This window comes from Pararge aegeria, chromosome 16 (genome assembly GCF_905163445.1).
Source record: "Pararge aegeria chromosome 16, ilParAegt1.1, whole genome shotgun sequence".
In the NCBI taxonomy this organism is placed as follows: Eukaryota; Metazoa; Arthropoda; class Insecta; order Lepidoptera; family Nymphalidae; genus Pararge; species Pararge aegeria.
Genome location: NC_053195.1, coordinates 13,704,920 through 13,727,256, shown reverse-complemented (window position 1 = coordinate 13,727,256; position 22,337 = coordinate 13,704,920). Strand labels below are relative to the sequence as shown.

The 22,337-nt window shown below is 36.4% G+C and overlaps 3 protein-coding genes across 3 annotated transcripts; 2 read left to right on the top strand and 1 right to left on the bottom strand.

Annotated features, from left to right (window-relative positions):
* Positions 1 to 116: 116 nt before the first annotated feature.
* Positions 117 to 2,523, bottom strand: LOC120630399 (60S ribosomal protein L18). Its single transcript, XM_039899624.1, has 4 exons — positions 2,345 to 2,523; positions 2,129 to 2,215; positions 1,753 to 2,014; positions 117 to 343 (listed from the first exon to the last, which is right to left on the bottom strand). The coding sequence occupies exons 1-4, from the start codon at positions 2,345 to 2,347 to the stop codon at positions 144 to 146; spliced, it is 552 nt and encodes a 183-aa protein (XP_039755558.1). The 5' UTR covers positions 2,348 to 2,523; the 3' UTR covers positions 117 to 143.
* On the top strand, positions 2,471 to 7,499 carry LOC120630396 (kelch-like protein 10). The gene is made up of 7 exons (XM_039899618.1): positions 2,471 to 3,479; positions 3,557 to 3,738; positions 4,204 to 4,415; positions 4,689 to 4,837; positions 5,315 to 5,501; positions 6,099 to 6,221; positions 7,095 to 7,499. The coding sequence occupies exons 1-7, from the start codon at positions 2,637 to 2,639 to the stop codon at positions 7,283 to 7,285; spliced, it is 1,887 nt and encodes a 628-aa protein (XP_039755552.1). The 5' UTR covers positions 2,471 to 2,636; the 3' UTR covers positions 7,286 to 7,499.
* A 776-nt stretch (positions 7,500 to 8,275) lies between these two features.
* LOC120630398 (15-hydroxyprostaglandin dehydrogenase [NAD(+)]-like) lies at positions 8,276 to 19,176 on the top strand. The gene is made up of 6 exons (XM_039899623.1): positions 8,276 to 8,414; positions 14,135 to 14,258; positions 14,938 to 15,044; positions 16,660 to 16,833; positions 17,373 to 17,527; positions 18,759 to 19,176. Exons 1-6 carry the CDS (start codon positions 8,322 to 8,324, stop codon positions 18,862 to 18,864), a joined length of 759 nt encoding a protein of 252 aa, XP_039755557.1. The 5' UTR covers positions 8,276 to 8,321; the 3' UTR covers positions 18,865 to 19,176.
* The last annotated feature ends 3,161 nt before the right edge of the window (positions 19,177 to 22,337 follow it).

The following is a 22,337-nucleotide window of genomic DNA, read 5'->3' as shown; positions in this document are numbered from 1 at the left end:
CCTAAACTTATAACTATGAGTAAGGAGACGTTGGCCCAGCAGTTTGATTACCTAACCTAACATACTGGTTTAATCTTAAATTATGCTAAGTTATTGAAATAAATGAAAGACCATAATAGATTGTACTCCTTATATTTAAAAGATTACACATTAGAGCGACGGCTTGGTCGAGAACGCTCGTGTCCCTTTGATCGCACATAAGGTTTAGTGTGTGAACGGGGTGCTCCAGGTGCAGGGCCGAAGTGACGTACTGCTTCACGGGCGTTCCTGCGTCCTTGGACCAGGACAGTCTTGCGGCCAGTGGGGGCACGGAGTGCAAGCTGGTCAAATGTTAAGATTTCCCCTGGAATGTAAAATGAATCACTATAACGATTGAAGTGGGCACTAATTGCTTACACTAGTACTAAGAAAACCCATCCAGAGTTTTTTAGACATATATTATTTATCACCAATAACCTAAAACAGTCCACTTCTGGAGTAAATGCCTCTCCCAACAGGAGGGTGTGCCCAATCACATAGTTGATGGTAGTATTGTAAGCAAGAAGATTAAAGGGTGGTAACAACTGTATTCTTATCTGCTGTAACCACACAGTATATGTTTGCTAAAAACTTCCAACTTAAATCTTCACACCCTCACCGATTTTCCTAATTACATTCTCTTAAACATAATCAGACTCCCTATAATTCTCAGATGTTGACTTAGCAATTGTGCTTGTAAATTGTACAGATTTGTCTAGTTCAGATAACTTTTCTATGGAGATATTAACAAATTATAACCAACCATATTATAGTTTTATTAATCAAAGTTAAATAAATAAGCAAATGTAACATGATTTGTAATCTGAATACTAATGTTACTCCTATTTCCATTGGAATTCAGAGAAGTGTGTAGTTTAAAGCTTTGACCCTGCATTAACTATTCCTCTATAAATTAGATCTTGACTGTTCACCTGGTGGATCATGCAGTCTTAGTTTGTAATAGCCTGTTTTGAATATAGTAGTTTTTATTATAGTTTTAACCAAAAATGAAAAATCTGTTTTAATGTGGCATCAATATAAATTGCTTAGAAAGTCTGTCTCCAGGATGATACCCTACTCACAGGAAATCTTTTAACAGACCATACTTTTGCCCCTACCAAAAAGTACCAGAAAGCACTAACAACCAATACTAACCAATGCACCAGGGAGTGGCCTAAACAGGGAGGTTGCTGTGAATTTGTGTAGCCAGAACGAAATTTATGTAACAACACCAAGAGTTACAAACATAAAACATTAACATTAAAATATCATTAGACATAGTTTGTGTATGTCCCTGTGATTTCAGAAATGCTAATTTATTGGAAAACTTATACAGTTCCTCAATAAAGGCCTATGTAACTAACAAATAATGATTTCATATTGAGCCATGAATGCTTAGAACAACAGACTATTTTTTTTAATTTTGAGATGAAACCAACACAATGAAACTCATTAGCTATTAATATTGAAGTAATTTGGATTTAAGGCTTAAGCCCAAAACTGTACTGCGCAGCACTGAATTCCATTGGAACACACTGCCTAAGGAAATTAAATGGTTTGAGGTGAACTGCACTAAGTTGCAAAGGAACTACAGTACATTTAATTGCAGTGCATGACCATCTATTGTAGTAAAACGTTATTGTAGTAAATAACATGTTATTTATACTCCATAAGCACATGTAAACAATACATGAACCGTGTAACCTAAAAGTTATTTGTATACAAATATCTCACCTCCAGCAGCCAAGATACGTGCGCGCGCCTTCTCAGTGACGTGCAGGGCAGCCACCGTGATTTTGGGTACTTTGTATAGCCTCACATCATTGGTGACTGTGCCAACAACAACCGCGATAAGGTCTTCGCGAGTGGGCTTGCTCATGTGGCGCGACAGCCGGGACAGAGAGAGCGGCGCACGGTTAATACGGCTCATGAATAACCGTCTGAGGATGATCTGGTTGAACTTGGCATTTGTACGTCGAGCCAAGTATCTGTATAACTGTCAACAAATAATTAGGTTATGAGTGCAATCAAAACACTTTATAAAAACAAGATAAGCACTTTGCAGTAGACCTTAAGGGAAAGGGAAGGACAAGGAATAACTTATACTTACTTTAACCAGTAACCTCAAGTATACATCCTTGGATTTGACTTCGGTGCGCCGAACTTTCCTGTCGTGTTTATGGTTGATGTCGACACCCTGAAATAAATGATACAACACATTTTAACAACACTGATCTTACTGAAAATCACTTTTAACTCTCACAACACATTTATTTCACTAGGATTTTTCTTGATTAAATTTATTTTTCTTCCGTGCGAAACTCACCATATTGACAACCGGAAGAAAAAGACGGACTATAGACAAAAAGAGAGAACGAATTTTTGACAGCGACACTGAGATAAAATGTTGCCTGTAAACTTTTGACCATAGAGCAACGATTAACGTAAAAATTTGGATGCTTGGCTTTTGCGGATCTAACAAATTTTTCAACTGGCATATTATGAAAATTTAATCGAACTTTGCTTTCAAAAAATAGAACAAATAAACTTAACGTATGATGTAGGATTCTGTCATCGCGACAGAGTAACAAGTTTCGACCGCCGTTTTTTCAAAAGGGATGGAATTTAATACGAAACATCGAAAATTATCAAAAAGCAAAAATTCCGTTCGTATTCCTTCATCTACTAAGCCCCGTCTATCGAAAAAAAGAATTGTAACTCGCAAAAGAAAATGTGTTTGCCTCCCTGAAAATTATTCGGTTGTAGAATTTCCGGCAATATGGAATGAGCTAAGGCAGAATGGCCAACTTTGTGATGGAACAATCCTATGTATGGATAAAATCTCTATTGAAATACATCGGGCTATACTTTCAGCGGTCAGTCCCTATTTTAAAGCCATATTTGTAAATTCCTTGAAAAAAGGAGAGCCAGAAGAAAGAGAAATAGTCGTTGATGTTCCTTCTTACTATATGGGCTTGATTCTTGACTATGCCTACTCAGGAACATGTACAGTTACTGCCGAAAATGTTGAATATTTACTCCCTTATGCTGACCAGTTCGATGTAGTCGGAGTCATCCAACTATGCTGCCAATTTCTTCTACAAGAGTTGCGTCCACATAATTGTCTTGGAATATTTAAGTTCGCTAGGTGCTACTTTTGTAGTGAATTGGAAACAAAAGGCAAACTGTACATAAGACAAAATTTTGCCAGGATTCTAAAAGAATGTAGCGAATTTAAATCTCTGTCTTATGAAGAATTAGAGGATGTATTGAGAGATGACGAATTAAACGTTAAAAATGAAGAAATTGTATTCCAAGCGGTGAAGACGTGGGTAGAGCATGATTTGGAGAATAGAAGAAAATATATTCCGTCTCTATTATCCTGTGTGCGATATGGACACATAAGCTTTAAATATTTTAAGGCCAAAATTTTACAGTGGCAACCTGTGATCGATGATGCGGTAATTCAAACAATTTCCCATAGGCTTTTCACGCATTTTTTGTCAGATATTTTAATTTATGCAGCATTTTATTTTAGAAATGTCAAGAAGCATTATATCCAGCTGTAGTTTTCCTTACGGTTCTGGACTCCAGGCCCGAGACAGAAGCAGATCTTAACGATCCTTTAGCTAGACCTCGAATACCTTACGAAATACTTTTCGCAGTAGGAGGTTGGAGTGCTGGGAGTCCTACAAGTTTTGTTGAAACATATGACACACGGTAATATAATTTGTTAGACACGAGTTTTTTTTATTCCAGTAAAGTTGACTGCAATCTCACCTGATGATAATAAGTGATGAAGATGGTAACGGGTATATTAGACCCAGAGGTACCCTTAATCTGTTTCTACACGACATCGTACCAGAACACATGGCAGCATGTATTTTGTGGTTGGGTCGCACCTGTAACCGTAACCTCCGCTTATAAGACAGCGCTTATCGCTTCGCCAGGAAGTTTGTCAAAAGTTTGAGATGTTTCATATATTATCAAGTTCGTACGTAACTTCTACTCATGGATAAACAGAGCCTTCCAAAATAGTCACCAATTTCGTGCGGTAGTATGCCACCCATTTTACTAGAATGCTCAGTAAATCGTAGAGCCCAGAGCTGAGAATTAATTAAAAAATAAATCGGAATTTTTAAAATCGAATTATAAAGATTAAACAGACATGCTTCTACCTTACAGCGCCGACCGATGGTTTCTCTCTATTCACATGGATCTCTCGCCTCGAGCGTACCACGGCTTGTGTACCTTGAACAATTTGATCTACATGATCGGCGGATTTGATGGCAGCGACCACTTTAACACTGTTAGATGTTACGATCCCGTCATTAATACTTGGCACGAAAGAGCTTGCATGTATCAAGCGAGGTGCTATGTTAGTGTGGTTGTCCACGGTAAGCTTCTTAAAAACATGTTCTTTTTTATGTGAAGCTGTAAAGGTTAGGTTCTTCGCTAAGAAGCGTAAGAAGATGAATAAAAAAGCGATATCGAACAATATCATTGACAAAAGTCTGCATATACTGTCAATATTATTGACTGCGTGCGGGTGCGGGAAACAGTATGGAAAGGAGAGCATTACTTATAGACCCCTCAATCTGTTTTATTTTCGTTATTCGTTAAGCGGTTTGAGTAATGAAATGAAGCCTGAGATTACTATGTAAATTTAGACGGACTGATCTACGCGCTCGGTGGTTACAATGGTCGCACGCGCATGGCATCCGTTGAACGCTACTATCCAGATAAGAACCAGTGGGAGATGACTACTCCCATGAATAAACAGCGCTCTGATGCCAGTGCTGCTTCACTTTGTGGAAAGGCTTGTATCTTTTTCCCTCTTAAGTAAAAGCTTCCAGTTTCTAATAACTTATTAATTCGGTAATGTGAAACATCGAAACTATTTTGTACAAGTAATAGGCACAAAAGTACAAATAATGTGTATGATAAAAAAATACAATATTACGAATTTTCTCCAGAAAATGATGACTGTTTATTTAATTTAATATACATACATTTTTTTCATATATAAAATGTTTTAAATTTTAATACAAAAATCGTCGTGGTGATGCGTCGCCACGGCCTGTGCCGCCGCGCCAAAAATCGGGTTTACCCTCCGCCTGTTTCACATCAAAAAAATAATATCTATTTTGTTAGAATCTTCGAGTTTTTAACTGCTAGGCTATCATGATTTTTGATAAATAACTGTTTTTAACTGCCCACTTTTTTGATAAATATGCTTGCCAAATCTGATCTTGCGAATAGAAGTTTCTTCAATCAACTTTCATGCTTATTACAGATATACATAGTTGGCGGATTCAACGGGCAAGAAGTGTTGAGTTCGGCGGAAGTTTTTGATCCGGACACAAAGCAGTGGAGTTTCATTCGGTCGATGATCAGTCCGCGATCCGGAGTCAGCCTTATTGCTTATCGAGACTGTCTTTATGCGCTGGGAGGGTTTAATGGTTACAGCCGGCTTAATACGGGTGATTATTTGTCATGGTTTCTTTCGGTATCACATTGGAAGTGAATTAAGTTTGAATAACATAGCGCAGTAGTTATTATAATTCTAAGTTTTAAAGTTTAAAACCCGCACCGAATTCGTTTTTGCAGAATTTTGCTAAGAGACATAAAAAATTCATAAACGTTGCACTCATTTAAAGATCACAGGAACTTTTTGATACGGTCAAAGTTAAAATAAGCATTGGGATACTTTTTATTGATTTAGTTGGTTATTTAGCCTCATTATTTTTCAATCCAATGACAACAATGTTTATGTTCGTCTAAACAGTTAAACAATCATAATGAAATCTGGCATACATGAATGCCAGATTTCTTTATGATTGACGTAGATGGAAAATCTGGTAATTACCCGCAGGTACCCGCAGGTTAAAAAAAAAATAGCATTTGTTACTTTTACATGGCTCGACTGCATATCTTGCTGAAATTTTGCATAGAAATAAGAAGTTTGAAGCAGGGGAAATAAAGGGTTTATGCGATAAAGTCGCGTTTGTTGCATCAAAAAATACATGAGGATATCAACTGTATGACCGTAGTAAGTGACGATAGATCTTTTTTACAAGGGGAACGATTTTGTCCACACCGCGGCAGCGAATGGCAGGAAGTGACCGAAATGTTCAGTGCAAGAAGCAATTTTGCTACGGTACTACTGGATGACATGATCTTCGTTATCGGAGGGTTCAATGGTTAGTGACGTCGTTAGTTTCGTTTTTTTACGAGCTACTGATGGCAAGAGGAAAAATATCGCCTACAAACCGAGTGATACAACGCAAGAATACATCCTAAAGATTGCCTGACTGTGTCCTTCAACCTGAAGCGTAGGTGTAAAGCCTCTTGAGCCACACTGTTCAGACTGGAACACATGAATACTGCTTGCCGACAGAAATAAGCACACACAGACAAGACAAGTACCTGTCCCGGACGAGCTCTGTCTAAAAAAGCTCGTCTACCACTTAGTTTAGTTATTCAACACTGAACAACAACAATTTGATTTATTTTGGGTAACAGAGGACCGCTGTTTTTTTGCTGGCAAGATTGCTAACATAAAGTTATAACGTAACAATAAAATAATCGATCTACGGCCTCTATTATTTTTTCCGCTGTGGTCCCTGCGGGGACCACGGGGCATAAACGGTTAAAATAGGTTTCTAGCCTAATTTAAATTATTAATAGTCCCAGTAGTTGGGCATTATTGCCTTTTAATGTCAAACTACAAACGGTTATAATCCAATAACCCTCGAGAGAACCGAGATCGATCCCTGGCACCACTCCCTCACCTATAACTTTCCGGAGTTATGTGCGTTTTTAATTGATATAACGGTGAAGGAAAACATTGTGAGAAAACTGGCATGTCCCCATAATGTTTTAAGGGCGCCTGAAGTCGTCTACCACTTGGTCAGCATGGTGGACTATTGTCAAAACCCTTGAAGGTGATGAGACCCGTGCCCTACAGTGGGCCGTTAATGGGTTGATAATGATGATGATGAATGTCAGAATACTGGGCAAAGGCCTCCTCAGTGAATAAGCAGCCTAAAGTTAATAAGGAATTGCAATTGCAGGTTCAACCACAATTCCTCATGTGGAATGTTATGATGGAGACACACTAGAATGGTATGACGCAGCACCTATGAATCTCACACGCTCAGCATTAAGCGCTTGTGTTCTCGTCGGTCTCCCGAACGCTAGATCTTTCTCGTATTTGGCCAAAGCAGTGCCAGCCGCCGGGGCAGACCAAGCGAATCACTCTTGATGGCTTTTATCACAATTTAAAATTTTCGAATAATTTTTCCATAAGTTTGGGTCACTTAGAAAGTACTCTGAAAACTAAACATTACTGCCATGTATGGTGGACTACAGTTATCAATGCTAAATTAGGAAAATTATACTGGCATCAGTACATTTTATAGTTAGATCTATGCAATCCGTCATTCATGTGAATTAATTTTTCGCTATGAGAGACGTTGGACAATAGTGGTTGCCATTCATATATTGTAAATAGTTTATTTTTAATTCCTCTATTTATATTTAAATCATGATTGTATTGAAAATATTTTGACTGAATTTATTTTATGTTATTAGCAAAATCGAGACGAAAATAATATAGTATCGTTTCATTTTAGAGACGATTTTATAAAACTAGTCATTTTTAAATTATCAAGTTTATTTTATTTAGCATTATTGTTTGTGATACATTTAATTTTGGTATATCGTGTATAGATCGTGTCCGTTGCAATCACAGGATGCGTTTTGGATACATACTTATGTATAAAATTATTTTGCAGCGATACGAAAAAATAATCTGTGATATTTTCACTAGTCAATGAAGGAAAATTCAAAAAAATGTAAAATAGGGTACTTTGTTTATTTTTTACTTAATAAAAATCTATTGTACCACGCTGAAACATTGAGAAATTTACAAATAAAGTAAACTAAACGATTGATTCGTTTTATTTCACCCTTTTCGCATAAGGCGTCGCATTCAAAGCGCATGGGTCACAAACGCATTCATACCATAAAACATACGAGTGTCGTACTACGGCAACTATTAATAGCAATGTTCAAACTACAAAGTGTCCTATGAACCGTCCACATGAGTCTGAATCGACGTAGGCTAGCGAGAGTGGCGTGCAATCGTGCGTATATTTACTACAGAAGGGGAATTTGGGGAGGAACTGGGAGTGCACCCCCCTTCCTCCCCGAGCTCCGTCGCGATCGAAGCGAACCCACATTGAACGAAGTTCTTGCCGCATTCGGCCGCAGTCCTCTCAAAATAGAAAAATATCGTGATGGAGTTAAAAGGGAAGGTTGCTTTAATAACTGGCGCTGCTGCAGGGATTGGACTCGCCTACAGCGAGGAGTTACTTAAGCAAGGAGCGAAGGTTAGTTGTAAAAAATCTACCGAGGACACCGATATTACATGACTAATCTTAAGTTCAAGGTAAAAGGTTAAAGTGGGTTGGAAAGTAGCCAAAAGTAGTGCGTGTTTCGTAAATAATATAACAAAAGATACCAAACAGTGGTTAAAAAGATAAAAAAAAGATGTCAAGTAGGCACGTTCTCTTGCGGTAGGTGCTTAGCAATTATTTGTATTGATTTTCGCAACGCCTCGGTCGTTGATTCTTTTCATTTATGTTTACCTATTTTTATGTAGCATTGTAATTTATAGCCCTTGTCTGCGCATCGGTCCGTAGAATTCCATTCTTACAGTAAAAGCTTGAGGACATCTGAAACGCCTCACCACACCTTTTCTAGATAAGATATAATGTCTTCGCAGTGCTTCTTAAAAATTCAAGTTTCATAATTATTTCCGAGAGTTTATTTCCTTTACTAATAGATAGAGCTTTAAGTTCTTGATCTCTTATTTACTAAAACTTTTCTTTACACTCAACTTAGTCGCCTGGAGATTTAAGCTATAATCTGATAAACAAACAAAACCTTTTAGGTTATATACCTACCTGTTACTTATTCTATATTTTGATATGAAAAATCTATAAGCACACCTTGAAAGTATAACAAACTCATATGCCGTCACGGCAAATGGCATGGCACGCGAGCGCTCTCATATGCCGTCATGCCTAATCTGCGCCCGATATTTACTTCTTTTTGTATTAATTAGTATAATTTATTTGATAAAAAAACCTATGAGTGAAACTATTTTTATTTATTTTACATTAAAAATACTTTCTGGCATTATATTCTCCCTAATCAAACGAAGTCGTTTTGGGCTATGTAGCAGTTCTATATTTTTTGGTTTTTTATTAGTCCCTAAGTTATCTAGAAAGACTGTTCGCACACGGTCGTCAGTCAATGTTATTGACACTATGCAAAATATTAACGTGTGTGCGGCTAGTGATGGAGTATGTATATCATGTAGGTATATATAGTATTTACTATTAGATTTGCAGGAGGTTTCGCTCGCGGTAATTTAGATTTTGACAATCAATTTTTACCCTTTTCATAACCTCACCTTTTTTCTAGATGAATGGTGTCCTTTTCTGTAGGAAAAGTGTATGCAAAATTGTTTAATGATCTGGTGAGAGTCTACGGATTGAAAGCGTAACAATCAAACAAACTAACTTTAGCAGTAGGCATATAAACTGCATAAGTTTCAGATTTTTTTTTTGAATTGTCTATGTTTATTTTATACAGAGTTAAATAATATGAAATATCAATTCGGAAGCTAGGATCACCATGAATGTATTAAGTTGCTGACCGTTCTTATAAACTAAACTACTAGAGTGCTTTTAAATTAAACTATAAGATTATAAAGCCGGTTTATTCTTTACTCAACTTTCTAGCATTATTATACTTATCCATTGATACCCTTAGGCTTCCCAAACACTGTCAATTTTATTGACGATCTGCTAAAATGCAGGTTATTATGGAATAATATTGACGTGCTGTGTGGTGCCTAAGATCGTGGCCGGATAAGATTTCGGTATGCAACGTTGCCATTTGCATTATTTTTTTTGCAATCTTTGATGCATCCTATAAGTAAAAATTTAATTTGATTATCTAGTTAGTACCTAAAATCCTGGGGACGCAATCTTTTTAACTAGACTCCAAGTGGATAGATTTGTTGTAGGTTATATGCCTAATATTTTTATTGTAACAATTAACCACATTCATTTCTTTTCGTAATCCTACGATGCGCGCGCAGGCGCGCAAGGGCGCGAATAAAATCGACATGCAGCCGGTAGCCGGTTCGTGTTTAGGTACAGCATGAATTATTGTGAATTTCGAAAAAAAATATAAAGTTAAATCTTTTTTATGAGCTATACTTGGAGTGTCTCTACGTAATCAAATTAGGAATGAGGAAATCCGTAGAATAGCCAGACAGCTCAGCAAGAGGGAAAATGAAGCGGTAACGAATGATGGACGTTGAGGTTCAAAGGTGCTGGAATGGCAGCCTCGCAACGATAATCGCAGCGTTGGTAACCCCCGATTAGGTGGACAGTTGACAGGAAACGAATCGCAGGGAGCTGCTGGACCCAAGTGGCGCAAAACCGTGGTATTCGGAACTCCCTAGACCCTACAAAACACATATGTCCAGCAGTGGACCAGGTTATGAAGATGAATCCTTATTTATCAAAACTAAACGCAGTCAACGGCGGATCCAGGGGAGGGGTCATGGGGGTCATTCAACATATCATAACATAGTTCTAAGTTAAAAAACTTATGTGTTTATAAGTGTACCTTTATAAGTATTGTTAAAACTTATTGCTGCAAATTCACTAATTACAAGAAATGGAAAGTAATCACTTTTTCATTATTCCAGTGCGTGTGTTTTAACTTAAATATTATTTTTGTTACTACTCTAAATTATTTTATTTCTTATTGTTTGGCAATTAAACTTATACGAGTATACTAAACCTACTTTAAAATTATGTTGTTGTTTTGTTAATATTTTATGCTACGAGTATTATATACCGTTTATACTAAGTTATATATCCTCTGCCTAAAAAGGCCAATCCTGTTTCTTTCTCTGATTTCCGTCCCATTTCTATTTTACCGTTCCTTTCTAAAGTTCTTGAGAAGCTAGTTTACGAACAATTCCATCTTTTCCTTAATAAAAACTTACTTCTCAGTCCCTTGCAATCCGGCTTTCGTGCTGGTCATAGTACAGTTACAGCGCTAGTAAAAGTAACTGATGATATTCGGTGGGCGATGGATAATAAGGAACTCACAGTACTGATACTGCTAGACTTCAGTAATGCCTTTAACTCAGTTGATTATGATATCTTGTTGAGTATCCTGCGCTCCATTAACATATCTCCATCGGTGATAGATTGGTTTCGGAGTTACCTGTTTGGTCGTCGGCAACGCATTCGGATTGAGGAGACCTCTTCATCCTGGTGTGATGTTGCGGCCGGGGTACCTCAGGGTGGCGTGTTATCTCCCTTACTCTTTGCTATTTTTATTAATTCAATTTCCAAACGTATCTCTTCTCTCTATCACATGTATGCAGATGATATCCAAATCTATCGCCATTCAACCCTTGATAACCTTGGTTCTACTGTTGCTGCTATTAACACCGATCTTAATGAAATTTTTGAGTGGAGCAGGCAGTATGGACTTAAGGTTAATCCAGCAAAATCTCAGGCTATTATTATTGGAAGCCCTGGTATGCGGTCAAGGGTTGATTGGGGAAATCTACCTAGTGTTGATTTTAATGGTGTCACAATTCCGTTTTGTGCCTCTGTAAAGGACCTTGGCTTGCATCTTGATAAAGAGTTATCGTGGTCTGTGCAAGTCAGGGATTTGAGTAGAAGGACTTTTGGCACTTTTAGGTCGCTGTGCCGTCTGCGATCCATTCTTCCAATCCCGACTAAAGTTATGTTAGCACATTCCCTTTTTCTCTCTATTCTCGACTATGCGGACGCAAGCTATCCTAATTTGACCGAGGACTATCTTAACAAACTTGAGCGTCTTCAAAATCTAGCTATTCGGTTCATATTTGGATTACGCAAATATGACCATGTATCTGAATTTCGTCAGAAGCTTAAGTGGCTCTCTATCCGCCGTCGCCGGGATCTTCATGTACTTTCACTTCTGTACTGTGTGTTATTTAGTCCTAAGACTCCTTCTTATCTTAAGGAGAAGTTTAAATTTCTTGGAGTGCAGTCGGAACTTAGATCGAGTCGTGCGCTGACTTTGAGCATGCCGTTCCACAAAACGAAGTTTTATAAGCATTCGTTCACTGTCAAAGCTACTGAATTGTGGAATGCACTCCCATTGATCATAAGACAGTCGAAGTCATTGGGCATATTTAAAAATGCTGTTAAGGCTCATTATCTCGCTCAGTAAAGACGACTATTATTATTTATTATTATTTATTTATCTACTCAAACTCATATTGAAGTATTTATGGTATATTAGGATATGTATTAGTATATTTATTTTTTTATATTTATCAATAGTATTTTTAATTTTTTTTTATTTGTGTAGTCTGGTTTATGTATTAGTATGTAGATATTTGTATGTATGTACTAAATAGTGTACCCCACCTATTTGTTTTCTTTTTAGTTTTCCTAATCCTAAGGTTGCCTGGCAGAGATCGCTACTTAGCGATAAGGCCGCCTTTTGTATCCTGCTTCATTCTTCATGTGTTTGTTCTTTTTTTGTCTTGTTTCTTTGCTTGAGTGGTGTACAAATAAAGAGTATAAATAAAATAAAATAAAATAAAATATATTCTTAGTTTATGCATTACACACTTGTTGAACCCACCTCTTCACTCTTGCGGAGTTTTGCGTCATACCCCTCGACATACCTCTAGCTGTTATGGCAAATCATTCACCACGGTTATGGAATATAAATAGGCTCCGTCATTCCGTGAGTGATATTTTTCTCTGGATGTCTTCAAGACAGGATGGCATTATGTACGTATATATGAATGTACAAGTTATTTAGGTTAAGTTTTTCAAGTGTACAATAAAGAATAAAAAAAATTTTGTACAGTACTTAGATACTTTAATAAAATACCTACTTTTTACTTCTATCTATTGTCATCAAAATTAAATTATAAATTCTCGACTTGACCACGACTATGTGACCCCCTCCTGGCGCCAAAGCTGGATCCGCCCTTGAACGCAGTCCACGCGAAATTTATTTTGTATCATTTTCTTATTGTCTTGCTTTATGCTCTAGCAACACTAAGTATCAACGCCTCAAAAACCTCGACGTATTTTGCATATAACAACAATACAAATTATACGTAAAGTTCAAAACATTTAATATAAGCGGCCCGATACACTAAATTTTTCGAAAAGCTGTCAACTCATCTTGATAGAAAACGCATAATTTGGTTTTCTATTGTCAACACATCGATCACTGGCACTTAGAATTAGGCATGATGACTAATTTAGAAAAACTGCCCTATGATGTTTTTATAGTAAGATATAGTAGATACCTACTATATCCAAAAAATATCCCTTTTTTGGAGAAATTAAAGGTTCTGTTGCAAATTATAAAGAGGACAAACCTCTGCGGTTTTTTCGGTGTTTTTATACTAACCATTTTATTGTAATTGCTTTATTTGATAAATAAATAAAAAAAAAAAAAAAAAAAAAAAAAAATTAAAAAAAATAGTTCCTGCCAAAACGCCTGGCCGGGTTTCATGGCCGTACTCGTGACGTCCGTCTTAGGGAAATTACAGGTTGAGTAAATCCTTGTTCCATAACTAAAGAAAGCTTACTTTGGTATTGTTCACAAAAAACTTAGCAACTGATAGTTTGAAATCACAAAATACTTTAGGGCATACACAAAGAGATTTTCGAAGTTCAAGGGGTACAAAATGATGTTTATATAGACGTGACGTCATAATTTAGAATTCAGGATTTCACCTGTCATGGTGGATCGCTTGATTTTGCAGTTTTATTGATTGAAATAAATGGCAATCTCACTGAGTATATAAATAAAAACATATTTTTCATAATACATAAATCATATAACATTACATACATTTTAGCGATTCCTTGTTACTGTCATCATGACTTTTGTTGGAAGAGTTGGTGAATCGGGCAGCTAGTTGAATGTTAACTAGCTGACGCTACTCCAAAACTACTGAGCCTAGAGAACTAAATGAGCAATAATTTTACAGGTATCGTTATGCGATATTGAATCTGATATTGGAGAGCAGGTAGCCGACGAGCTCGGCTCGAAGTATGGCCGTAAAAATGTGTTGTTCTGCCAGTGTGACGTCACTGACTACCCTCAATATGAAGGTGAGGTGTTGGTTCGATAATTATTGTAATCTTAATCGCTCTGATACAATTACAGCGTTAAGGCTTCTTTCCGAACATATTCCAACTAATAAATTAGAAAATATGAAAATCCTATTTGCCCCATATATGGGATAATTGGGAATATTAAGCACGATTACGATTGACGCTTGAATGAATTCGGAATGAACGACTTAGAGTAAGTTTAATAGATGGTTATTTAAGTATTAGTTGATTAATACGTAGGTTTTTGGCTTTTCCTCTTAATTTTGAATCAAAACAGAATTATAAATTAGTAAGTTTATTTTTTAGATTAAGAGATTACAAATGTGTTTATAACAAACAAAGCAGCATAGTCACATTATGTAACTAAGCTCTTTCAGTAAAGTGAAAAAAAGGTGAGGTGTCGATATATAATTATGGTTTTTCGACATCCTCCAAGTTTGTGATAGTAGGTACCTGGATTGGCGTAATCTTTTGGCAGAGAAACATAATGTTTAGGTAGCAATTGGCTCAACCCAAAAAACAAGGGCTTCTTGATCTATAGTCGTACTTGCTTCTGGACCAACGAGATAGTTCTCCATAATTTAATTGTTAAGATATAGCACTTAACAAAGCGTGTTAGCCGTTTATTATTAATAAACTTCATAACTTATAATGAATGTCCGTTTTTCATTTTCAGAGGCGTTTGAAATGACGATAAAAGTGTTTAACCATCTCGACATAGTTGTTAACAACGCTGGGGTTATGAATGACAGATTCTGGGAACTAGAAGTCGATGTTAATTTGGTAAGTGGCAATTACTTATTCGCTTTTTCCCTAATTCTTCCTCAAAGAAACGACTAAAAGAAACCCCATATTCATATCTTAATACGTTAAATCGTTTAAGTATCTCCAATTACAACATCTTATAGCACACTGTTAATTAACTAATAAGATATAACTTCTTCAATCTTCCTTTGTAGTGTAATCCTCTGTACCTCTATTTTTCCCGCCATTTTATATGACCTTTATTTTTTTTCTGGGTTTTTTTTATCTGGGTTCCTGTCATTTTGAATTCCTACTCCAACTTATACCGACCACAGATTATGCATAATTTTGACCAGCCTGAACGAAGATACCTTTTTATTACACGCTTTATATTAGCTTCACTTGTATGTTTGTTTGTAACCAACTTCTTTGGGCGCGATTTTGACCCACTTTAAACGGTCAGATTTCTTTCAGAATTTGTAGACATATCGAGGACCGATGACAAAACACTAATCTGAAAAGATTATTCCAATTTTCACTATAAAAAATAAGATTTTTACTAATTACTACAGCGCCATCTAGACCCAAATGTAAAAAACCTATGGCGTTCGCGTACCTAACAAATTCCACAGAAAACATTAAGCTACTAGATGGTAGAGGGCGTTAGCTATTACTTTTTAATGGCCTGTTTTAAATAATAATTAGAACTTGCATTTCGAGAGACGGGCACACTGAATAAAAAAAAAATTTTTTTATCTCTTTAATGGTGGATGGTCCCGATTAATTTTGCTCTAATAAAAATAATAGATCAAGAAAAAATAAAAAAAAATCACTATTATGAATAAACTAAAAGAAAGAAATTAGTTTAGTTTTTTATACCAAGCGTGTTTTTTTAGTTTGTTTGAACTATTTAATTATTTTTATTCAAATGTACATACAACGGCAGATTTGCTAACACTATTATTATATTAAATTAATATATTCAGCATCTGGCACCCTCGATTGTCATAGAATGACAGAGACAGAAAGTGGTATCGAAACTCCAAATGGTAAATGCCCAACCAAGGTACAATTCTTGGTATCTTAACACCACGGGGCTAAATACCATTGTTTAAAGCAGTATCTAAAATCAGTTGATTTTTGCCTAAAATTGGTTCGTAAAAATAAAAAGACATTTAAATGACAGCTCTGTGCGTGTGCTGCAAACTTTATTATTCTGAGTTCAAAGTTAACCAGCCATGACCTCATAAAATTGATTCCTAAAGACTCAGAAAGCGCAGGACCTGATTTACCTAAATACGAATAATGCGTACCTACATACCTAAGTATGAAGTGGTAATTAAAATAACAACTTACGCTTATGCATCCCATTGTTGCGAATTGATGTTTAAAACAAAATAAAAAATCTGCTCAGTAAACAAAAACACTATTTTAACAAATATTTTAGTTGTGGATGACACTTTATGTACTAAGGAAATGTGGACACTTTAATGGCGAATCGGCACGCTCAAACTAAAAGACATTAAACTTTAATATATATTATTCATTGTAGATTCTCCGCTTATGTGCAATAATCTCGCAATTAAGATATAGATACCTAATAATTAATCTCGATTCAGTACCTACAGATCTATAGCTTCGGCACTTCTTTCAGAATGGAGTAATCCGTGGTACACTGCTAGCCTATCGATATATGGGCAAGGACCGTGGCGGCCAGGGCGGGACTATAGTCAACACCGCGTCAACTGCCTTCGCCAGGCCACAGGTGTCGACACCGATCTACACCGCCACTAATTATGCTGTCGTGGGGCTTACAAGGTCATACGGGGTAAGAGACATTTGATAGATGTAGCTCGCTGTGCCCGCAATTTGTATTTATGGCGGCTACGAGTAATCCAAGTATAGGTACTTTGATTAAATACTTACCGAAACGCAGACCGAAAAAAATATTAGCATTATCTTTCTTGTATTTTGAGAGGACTAAGAAAATCATATTTAGCTAATTATATCCTCATAAAACAAGACCAGGCCCAGTCTACGAAAGCTTTCATGGTTTTTACCTAACTCAAAGAGGAAACAAACACTGCGTTACTCTATTCATGATATATTCTTCCGATTGAGGATTAGTGACATTTTTATAGCATTAAAATTTGAACGCGGAATGTCCTTGATAGTGGAACTAAGAAAACATAATCTTGGCATCTTATCGGTCAGAATAGCGGATGTATGATTTCCATATAAATATATAAATCGAAACTGTGCAGGATAAATGAACGACTAATGTACCTTATTGTATTAAACATTCCATGAATGTACATTTATGGTTTGTGATAATCTAGACACCTACTAATAAACAAATGTTTTCAGGACCAATACCACGTTAACCTAACTGGGGTAAGAAGCATAGCGCTTTGCCCGGGCCTCACGGACACTGGACTCGTGAAGGAGATCCGCAAGCAACTGATGTCTTCTGACTACGAAGCTGCCTGGCAGAGGGACAACGCCAACTGCAAGGCCCAGAGGTAAGTTCCTTTGTTAAGGCACTATCTTCTTTTTATTACCAATTACCAAGTTCAAAGAAATATGTAAAGGTGTCGAAAAGTTGCTTCGCCACAGCACATTTGACATGCGCAAGTGGCCTGGGTACTGGACCTGACCGACTTTAATGCGATCGTTCAAACCATACATTGAACGAAAATATTGTCTAAGCGAATATCAATAGCCTATAACAGTCCACTACTTGACAAAGGTCTCACCAAATTCCAATCTTGGAAAATAATCACCACGCCGTATTCATTTAGTCGCCTCGTACGACACCTGTGGGAAGAGGAGGGGTAGTGACAGTGACAACTGGATTCTGATCTGCCGTCAGCAAAGTATGGAGGGTAGAGGTAAGGAGAGTCATCTTATATGGGAGAAAAGTTGAAAAAGTGTCCAGTTGTTGCGCTAAATAACAGTTCAAAAATCCTCCACAATGGCGCTGGTGGATGCACAGGGTATGGTATGAATGTAGCAATCGTAGATGAATTGAAGTATGCCGAGTTAAAAAATTTAATGTCATTATCGACTAAAGTAGTTAATTATTGAGAATTTCAACAACTTACGTTGTACAAAATATTGTGGTAAATATAACCTTACAGATTTATTATAACCAAACGTGCGTTTAGAGTGATTTTATTTCGTAAACAGTAAATAGTACGGTATTTATATTTGGCGCTTCTTTTAAGAGTTACCCTGATGCAAATGTAGCGCCATCCTAATTTAATACATTTTGACGACACTTTTTCATATACACAGATGACTCTCCTTACCTCTACCCTCCATACAGCAAAGGGCATAAACGTGATAAATATTGCAAAATATAGTAACGATATTTAGAGCAAGTTACTGAGAATTGTTTTCTTTATCATAATCAACGTCCTCCGCTACTGGATATACCTAGGAATTTCGTAGTAATTTGTTTCCAACCGGCCAAAATACTAAAAATGTATAAAAACATAAGCATAATACGATTGTGAGAGGCGGACAGAATCCCATCTCATGGCTTATGTTTACAATTATAAAACGGAACTCAAAAAATTTACAAAGAAATTTGCCCACAGGCAAGATTTCTTTGTAAATGTCACTGATAGTAAGTATATTATCTTGTGCTAAATAATGTCTAGCTGCTCTTTCCGACTTACCTCACATTGTGTAGTACCTGCCTATAATAAATCTTTTAAATAAATCATTAATTGGCTACGTTGGTTGCAGTGCTGATCACGTGGCTAGGACTCTGATCGATATTCTGATGAAAGCTCAAAGCGGCTCAGTCTGGATCGTGGAGAACGGACAACCGCCGAGGGAATGGCGCGGTTAAGTTTACACTACCCAATTGCAGAATTGAGTTGATTCACACACATCAGTCACGTCGCAAACCAAGTATCATGGCGTCAAAAAATATAGTCATGCAGAAGTTCTAAGACGTCATCGCCGCAACACTTTGGTTACATCTTCTCAATTAAATAAGAAACGTCAGTTATAATGTATTGAACCCTAAAGAAATTTTCCATTGATATGAAAGGTTTTCCTTTCATTTCAGTTTCGACTGATGTGATGAAACTTTATTTTGCTTTTGATAAGATTATCTTTTAGTTTTCAAAAAGATATTTGTATTGCATGTTATTATGAATTGTAAATCCGAAATTTGTATAATGCAAGGCGGACTGCATAATTTGTTGCGCCCATAAATTTAAGTTATATATTTTTTTAATAAAGTAAGCACAATAATTTATTAAATTGATTGAATAGCCACTAAGAAGGAAACTAAAAAGTTTTTCCTCATGTGTTATTCGCTACATATTTGTTATTTTCGTTATCGTTATAACTTGCTTAGATATATAAATTAATACTGAATGAAACACGAAATAATTAGCAAATTTTATGTAAATTATGACATTCGCCTTAGAAATTTACAACAACATTTAAATATATATCGTTAAGATGAATTCGTGAAAGCTGCTCATTATAAAGCTCCTATATGGCAAAGTAATCTACGACGTAAGACTCAATAATATTCATCATAAGCACTTAATGCTTTCTTTACTTTAACACAAGACTAACAGTGTGCAAAGGTATAGTTTACCCATCTCTAGAAATAAAACAATTCAAAGTTAACTTTTCCCTATCAAATGAAAACAAAAAGAAAGGTTTTTCTCGGATAAATTCATAAAGCGACATTTTAAGCACGACAAGACTAAATTATAAAAAAAATATAGAAGAATCAAGGGATACACGAACCAGATATACCTTTGCCCACTCTCGACTCTTTAAGGTTCATTCAAATTAGCCATTGCTGGCCGCACCGTTGTCAAATTCATACGACTTTAAAAGGCCGAGACACATTTAACGAGTGCGAAAACAAATCTCTTAGCAAAGGCGCTATTAGATAAGAGATGGTGCTTGTACATGGTGCATAGATTATGCTCAAGTACGTTGTGAACACGGGCATATGAGAGGTCGCTTACATGATATCATATTATAAATTCGACGTAACATTAGCTTCGCTTTTGTCGAGGGCCTCCTTTTTATGAAATTTAACGCAGCGATATGGTACCTATGCCGAGACGATGACTTTAGTGGTTTAGCTACCAAAACTGCTCAAATAAACTTATTTTAAGAGAAACTGTCGACTACCTGTCGTCTCTATAACGTATGAATTCAATTCGCCGCGAGGCTGTTGCCAGCACATGGCCAATTTGAATTTACCCATATCCTCTAACAATATATAAGATAATAAAATAACTATAAGATGTGGTTGTGTAAATATTTTCTTCTCGTAGCTATAGTCTTTTAAGATCGGTATTTATATTTTATAAACTGTTTTATAAAGTGTATTATAAGTTATAACTTAGGATCATAAGCGTACCTACGTGTTGTATTGCCTGTCGCTTTAAAATATGTGTACAGACTAGTTGTATGTAAGACTAGCTGAACCCTTTTATAATCAACCTAAAATTAATATATAAAAGCGAATCGCTATTTACTTGCTAATGCACTCGCTGAATAATCGCAATTTGTAATTAATCGAATTTTATTCAATTAATCGCAGCTTCAAAACATTCATCGATAGTGCGATATTGCGGTGCAGCAACAAAAAGCAAAAGAAGTGCTTTCTGATACTGATAGTTAATTTTAGTTTAAATTTTAACAGTTAGCGCTTTTAAATTTAAGTTACGAATGTTAGACATTGTGTATGAACATGTTGTACGGCTTAGGCTCTTTGGTATTAGCGTTTATGAAAAATCCATATAGTTTGTAATTTTGAGGTCTCTATGGATTTTAAAAGGCGTATGTATGTATTACTTTTCATAGAGATCGACACTTTTTATACCTTCTCCTGTATACCTTTATTAAGATTTAAGATTACCTGAATCTATCGTGTCATTATTGTAGTGTTCAATTTTTCTATCAAACTTTTTATATTGGTTATTTGCTGGTACACAAATCCGAAACAAAACCAAATTGACAGATGTAAAATGTATTAATAGCACGGGAAACATGGACCAGGGTGCCAATTGCAAAGTGCAAGATTTTCTACCTACGCTATTGTTTTAAAATTTAATATGATTTATAACGTATAGTTCCTACCATACCTTATAAATAGCTAGCTAGAAGTTGCGGGTTCGATTTCCGGCAGGAGCAATTTGGGAATTTATAATTTCTGAATTTTCTCTAATCTGGTTTGGTGAGAGGCTTCGGCCGTGGCTAGTGACAAAGACGTGCCGGTGAGCGATTTAGCGTTCCGGAACGATGTCGCGTAGAAACCGATTAGGGTATGGTATTCAATATTAATTGCATACTCTTTAACAGGTTAACCCGCTAACATCTTAGGACTGCATCATCCCTAACCATCTGGTGAGATTTCAGTCAAGAGCTAACTTGTAGTGGAATAAAAAATACAGTACTGTATCTAGATGCCGCTCTTTCGATACCATACAGATCGTAGTTTACTTTCACGCGATCGAATTAATCGTAGGTAGAAAATCTCATTCAAGGGACTTCGTAGGAGATATGCATGTTCGACTACTATTCGATTCCCGGGTATGGCCGAAAATTGTTAGGTATTGAGTTATTCTGTAAAGATATTCTTCAGTACCAGCCCGGAGTTGCGAATTGTGGCCGCCCCGCCACAACAAGCATCGCCAGAAGTGACGGGCTTCGGGAACTCTGCATTGAGGCCAAAGGAATCTTCGGACATAACTTGGAGAGTTAAGCAATATTTAAATAAATGAATCTTTTAGTATGTAACTTAACATGCACAGAGTATCCTTTTGGTTTTTTTTATGGGAAATTTCTGCGAATTTTATTAGAACTACCCTAAATTAATGTATGTAATAATATAAATAATGTACTTCCTTATTTTTGCAGGAGAGTGTAACTCCTGTATTAGTGATGTACACAAAACCTATAAATTGTAACTACGTGCAGTGTCACCCTTTTCGATGGATAACTAAATAGTCTGTATTTTTTAGTGCATTAAATTATAAATACTACTTTAAATATACAAAGCAAAGGAAACGTTCTGTATGCCCGTTGTTATCTAGTATTTCTATAAACTTGTTGGCACATCCCCCTGAATGGCCGTAGCTAGTTACCAACCTACCGTCAGCCTTGCTGTAAAGCGATTTAGTTCCGGTACAATACCGCATACAAACCGCCAATCGGTTTGTACATGGTATAGGTGTAGGTATAGGTTTAATATAACTGCCAAAACCCTGACATGTTAGCTCGCTATAATATTAAGACTGCATCAACGGCTACCATCACCTGAGAATGCAGTCAAGAGCTAAA

What these genes read in the sequence shown, in the direction of transcription:
- LOC120630399 (XM_039899624.1), bottom strand. An exon ending in ACTTGAGGTTACTGGTTAAA is followed by an intron (nt 2,015 to 2,128) that starts GTAAGTATAAGT and finishes ATTTGTTGACAG; the next exon opens with TTATACAGATACTTGGCTCG. An exon ending in ACGTATCTTGGCTGCTGGAG is followed by an intron (nt 344 to 1,752) that starts GTGAGATATTTG and finishes TTTACATTCCAG; the next exon opens with GGGAAATCTTAACATTTGAC.
- LOC120630396 (XM_039899618.1), top strand. Translation starts at nt 2,637, where the DNA reads ATGGAATTTAATACGAAACATCGAAAATTATCAAAAAGCAAAAATTCC. An exon ending in AACCTGTGATCGATGATGCG is followed by an intron (nt 3,480 to 3,556) that starts GTAATTCAAACA and finishes ATTTTATTTTAG; the next exon opens with AAATGTCAAGAAGCATTATA. An exon ending in CGTTATCGGAGGGTTCAATG is followed by an intron (nt 6,222 to 7,094) that starts GTTAGTGACGTC and finishes TTGCAATTGCAG; the next exon opens with GTTCAACCACAATTCCTCAT.
- LOC120630398 (XM_039899623.1), top strand. Translation starts at nt 8,322, where the DNA reads ATGGAGTTAAAAGGGAAGGTTGCTTTAATAACTGGCGCTGCTGCAGGG. An exon ending in TGACTACCCTCAATATGAAG is followed by an intron (nt 14,259 to 14,937) that starts GTGAGGTGTTGG and finishes TTTCATTTTCAG; the next exon opens with AGGCGTTTGAAATGACGATA. An exon ending in GCCAACTGCAAGGCCCAGAG is followed by an intron (nt 17,528 to 18,758) that starts GTAAGTTCCTTT and finishes CGTTGGTTGCAG; the next exon opens with TGCTGATCACGTGGCTAGGA.